Source organism: Orycteropus afer, unplaced genomic scaffold (genome assembly GCF_000298275.1).
Source record: "Orycteropus afer afer isolate SDZICR_OR568_19922 unplaced genomic scaffold, OryAfe1.0 scaffold00011, whole genome shotgun sequence".
NCBI lineage: Eukaryota > Metazoa > Chordata > Mammalia > Tubulidentata > Orycteropodidae > Orycteropus > Orycteropus afer.
Genome location: NW_006921598.1, coordinates 8795065 through 8799344, shown reverse-complemented (window position 1 = coordinate 8799344; position 4280 = coordinate 8795065). Strand labels below are relative to the sequence as shown.

The 4280-nt window shown below is 41.8% G+C and overlaps 1 protein-coding gene across 1 annotated transcript in view; it reads right to left on the bottom strand.

The window, feature by feature from the left end:
- Positions 1–4280, bottom strand: part of LOC103205999 (gamma-aminobutyric acid type A receptor subunit rho2) — a 66329-nt gene that overhangs the window by 19927 nt on the left and 42122 nt on the right. Inside the window, exon 6 of the mRNA XM_007951443.1 lies at positions 3965–4105. Within this exon, the coding sequence (XP_007949634.1) occupies positions 3965–4105 (141 nt within the window). The remainder of the gene's footprint in view (positions 1–3964; positions 4106–4280) is intronic.

The window sequence follows — 4280 nt, the reverse complement described above, 5'->3', positions numbered from 1 at the left end:
AATAGGCCTTGGGTTACTGCTGGTAATCCTGTCTTCCTCTTGTGGGATTAGAGGAGGTCAGAACATGTGGCCTCCTTGTTGTTTTTGCAATATGGAAGGAAAATTTCTTTGTTGGTTACCAGGAATGGGAGGGGATGGGAAGAAAATTGCTAGATAGGTAAGAAACAAGTATTGATTTGGGTGAAAGGAAAGGCAATATACCAAAAGTGAGTGGCCAACACAATAACACTAAGGAAAAGGAAGGCACAGAGACAGACAAGAAGGGCAGACAACAAAGATAAAAAAACCTTTACATACACAATACTGCATTCTCAGTGATAACAAACATTAATCTATGGGTAGATACATCAGTAGACAGGCTAAATGATCATGTATGTTTAGGCAAAGGGGAATATATGACCATATGTAAGTTTGGCAGATGATATTTCCTCATACATGTTAGTAAGTGCTATCTTGCTGTTACATGCTGTCGAGTCGGCCCTGACTCATAGTGACTCCTCCTTGGGTTTCCAAAGAAGTATCACTATAAAAGTAGATTGCCCAATCTTCCTTCTGAGGAGTGGTTGGTGGGTTTGAACCTCTAGCCTTCTGGTTAGCAGTCAAGTGCTTTAGGCACTATGCTATTGGAGCTCCCTATAAGTCCTATAAGAATGTCTCTCTCTCTATATATATATGTGTGTGTGTGTGTGTGTGTGTATGTGTGTATGTAATAGAGCTAATGGGGGCAAAGTTATGGTAACTTCTTAGCCACAGCCAGCCACCCTGAGGGAGCAAGTTGTTGGGCCCATGGACTCAGGACCATGGTTGTGGGGGACATCAAGCTCAATTGGCATAATAATTGTACACAAAATCATTGTTCTACATCCTACTTTAGTGAGTGGTGACTAAACTCAAAAGCAAACTCACTGCCATCAAGCATCAAGTCATTTTTGACTCATAGTGATTCCTATTGGGTTTCCAAGGCTGTAAATCTTTACAGAAGTAGATTGCCCCATCTTTCTTCCATAGAGCAGCTGGTGGTTTGAACCACTGACCTTCAGTTAGCAGTCAAGTGCCTTATCTGCTACACCACCAGAGTAGCAACTGGATCTTAAAAACTTTCAAGTGGCCATCTGAAATGCAACAATTGGTCTCTCCTCATCTGGAGCAAAGAGGAATAAAGAAAACCACAGATATATGGACCTAGTGGACCACATGACCCACAGCTTACATGATCATGAGACCAGAAGAACAAGATGATGCCCCTCTGTCACTGTAAACCACTTAGAAAGGGATCAGTGTAGGAGATCCTAGATAGAGTAGGTGGAAAAAACTCAAAATCATAAAAAAGGCTAGGCTTCGTGGTCTGGTAGAGACTAGTGAAACCCCTGAGACTGTGCCCCCTAGTCACCCTTTGGGCTTGGAATTGAACTCACTACCATGGCTTGCAGTCAAATGATAGGCATATAAGGTGAACATTTACACTAGGTAGGTACAATCTTTAGAACAATCAACATGAGAGATCAGAAGAACAATAATTACACAGGGACACAGCACAGAGGACAGGAATGCGTAGATAAGAAGGACACAGGGAAATGGTAACCACAGAGAGGATGTGGGAAGAGAGCTGTTACATTATAGGGATTGCAATGATTGCAATCAACGTTATGAAACAAAATGTGTATGAACTGTTGTGTGGAAAATGAATTTTCTCCCAAATCACAATAAAAAAAAAAAAAACATTGCTGTGTAGTTGATTCCAACTCACAGTAACCTTATAGGGACAGAGGAGAACTGCCCATACGGTTTCCAGTACTGTAATCTTTATGGAAACAGACTTCCATATCTATCTCCCACAGACTGACTGATGGGTTCTAACTGCTGACCTTTTGGTTAGCAGCCAAGCCTTTAACCACCAGGGCTCCTTCTAATCAGGTCAGCTCACCCATATTACACATTTATTTTCCCTCATCAAATTGGCATCCATTGTTCCTTGAGTTTGCACAGGGTCTTTCTGGAAAATCTGAGAGCTGCCTTTATTCCTTTAAGTGCTCTTCCAGTACCCTTTCCTTCTGTCTACAAAAATCAGGAAAGAGTTGTCTTGGAAACACTGGAAACACTTGGAAACACTCCATGTTCTAAATAGAGGTCAATGAGATAACAGCTCCTGGGTTGGGGTATAGGGTGACAAACTTTGTTTGTGTTGTTGTTGTTATGTGCCATCGAGTCGGCCCCAACTCATAGCGACCCCTCCTTGGATTTCCGAGGCAGTATCACTATGGAAGTAGATTGCCCCATCTTCCTTCCAAGGAGTGGCTGGTGGGTTTGAACCACCAGCCTTCTGGTTATCAGTCAAGTGTCTTAGGCACTACACTACCAGAGCTCCTTGCTTGTGTAGTACACGGCAAATAATAGAAGTGGAAGAAGCATTTTAATCCAGACTCTAGAAAGGCTTGAACGGGTAATGAAACCAACCTAACAAAAACACAAACACACACACCTTTCAAATATAGAAAATATCCAAGAGGAAGTATACACAGTGTTTCAAGTAGACTGCCTAGCCACTTAGCAGCTGCATAACTTCTATAAATAACTAAATCTCTCTCAGTCTCAGTTTTTGCATCTGTAAACTGGGGATAATAATATCTATACCCCAGGTTTGTTGGGTAGAAATTAGTTGATCCACATGAAGTCATTAGAATTGTGCCCAACATATAGTAAACTTTATATGTTGTTGTGGTTGTTGTTATGTGCTGATGAGTCAGACCCAACTCATAGCGACCCCTCCTTGGGTTTCTGAGGTAGTATCACTACGGAAGTAGATTGCTCAACCTTCCTTCCGAGGAGTGGCTGGTGGGGATGGATTTGAACCACCAGCCTTCTGGTTAGCAGTCAAGTGTCTTAGGCACTACGCTACCAGAGCTCCTTAAACTTTGTATAGGAAACTCTTAATAGTAACTTCACAAGGAGACTTGATTTGAGCTTGCTAAGAATAGAAGGGAACCCTTGGGTAAGTCCCTGGGTGGTGCATGTGGTTAGCTCAGCTGCTAACCAAAAGGTTGGAGGTTTAAGTCCACCCAGAGTCCTCTCAGGAGAAAAGCCTGGTGCTCTGTTTCTGAAAAAGTCAGCCATTGACAACCCAATGGAGCACAGCTCTACTCTGAAATACATGCGGTCACCATGGGTCAGAGTCAACTGAGTGGCAACTGAGAAAAGAATAAATGAAGAAAGAAAATTATGTGGCAACTCATATCAGAGTCAGAGAGAATGGAGAGAGGAGGATGAGCACTGTGAATATAAACAGAAGCAGCCCTGGGTTTTCACAACACCCACCCAATCCTGGTTGGGGTCCACTCTTTTCCATGGTATTTGATGTTGCAGAGGCAGGTGAACTGGGAGATGATACCACGCAGGGGTGGGCAGTATCATGAAAGCTTCCATGGAAGGGCTTGGTCTTCTCAGTACTGGGGCAAAGGGTAACGAAGCCCGATGCCCCATAGGGCTCCATAGCCACTGTAGAGCTAATGGTGAGATTAGAAAGGAACTGGCAAATGGATTCTCTCAAAACTTCAAACTTGACCCACAGTCCCACAAGACTAAGTTACACTAAGCAGTAACAATGAATCTATAGATCTGTACTTATTATCTTGGAAAGCCAGCTATTTCATAATGCTAAACTGAACAAATTGGGTTATAGAATAGCATATAAAGCTGGACCCCACTTTTTTGAAAGTACATGATTAAAGCAAGACATCTGTAAGGATGTTTACTAAATTGCTAGGAATGTTTACCTCTGATGATGAGTTTTCAGAGAATAGTAACTTTACTTTCTGCTCTATGTTCTTAAACATTTATATTTTGAAAAAGCTTGCATTATTTTAATAATCAAAACTTATTTATTTGGGAGGGAAACAGCTATGGCTGAAGAATAATTCTAATGTGTCTACATCTACATTTGAATCAGACCACAGCTAAACTTAGCTACCGGTACTGCTGTAGAAGGCCAGTCTGGAAGTAGTATGAAACTTCTGAATCAGAAACTGAGACAGGGAGATCTTCTCGTCTGTTTTCAGCGATTCATCTCCATTCTTCCAATACAGCATCAGGTCTTCATCTGTGTATGCATCTTTGGGAAAGTAAAATAAGTTAATTTGACTCCTTTACCTGTGATCCAGGGCAAGGCATCAGAGAAATACTATGCCAAGCTAGTAGTAAATATTATGCCAAGCTAGGACTGGTGGTCAGCACTTATAAACCAAAAAAAAAAAATTGACTGCCATCAAGTTGATCCCAACTCATAG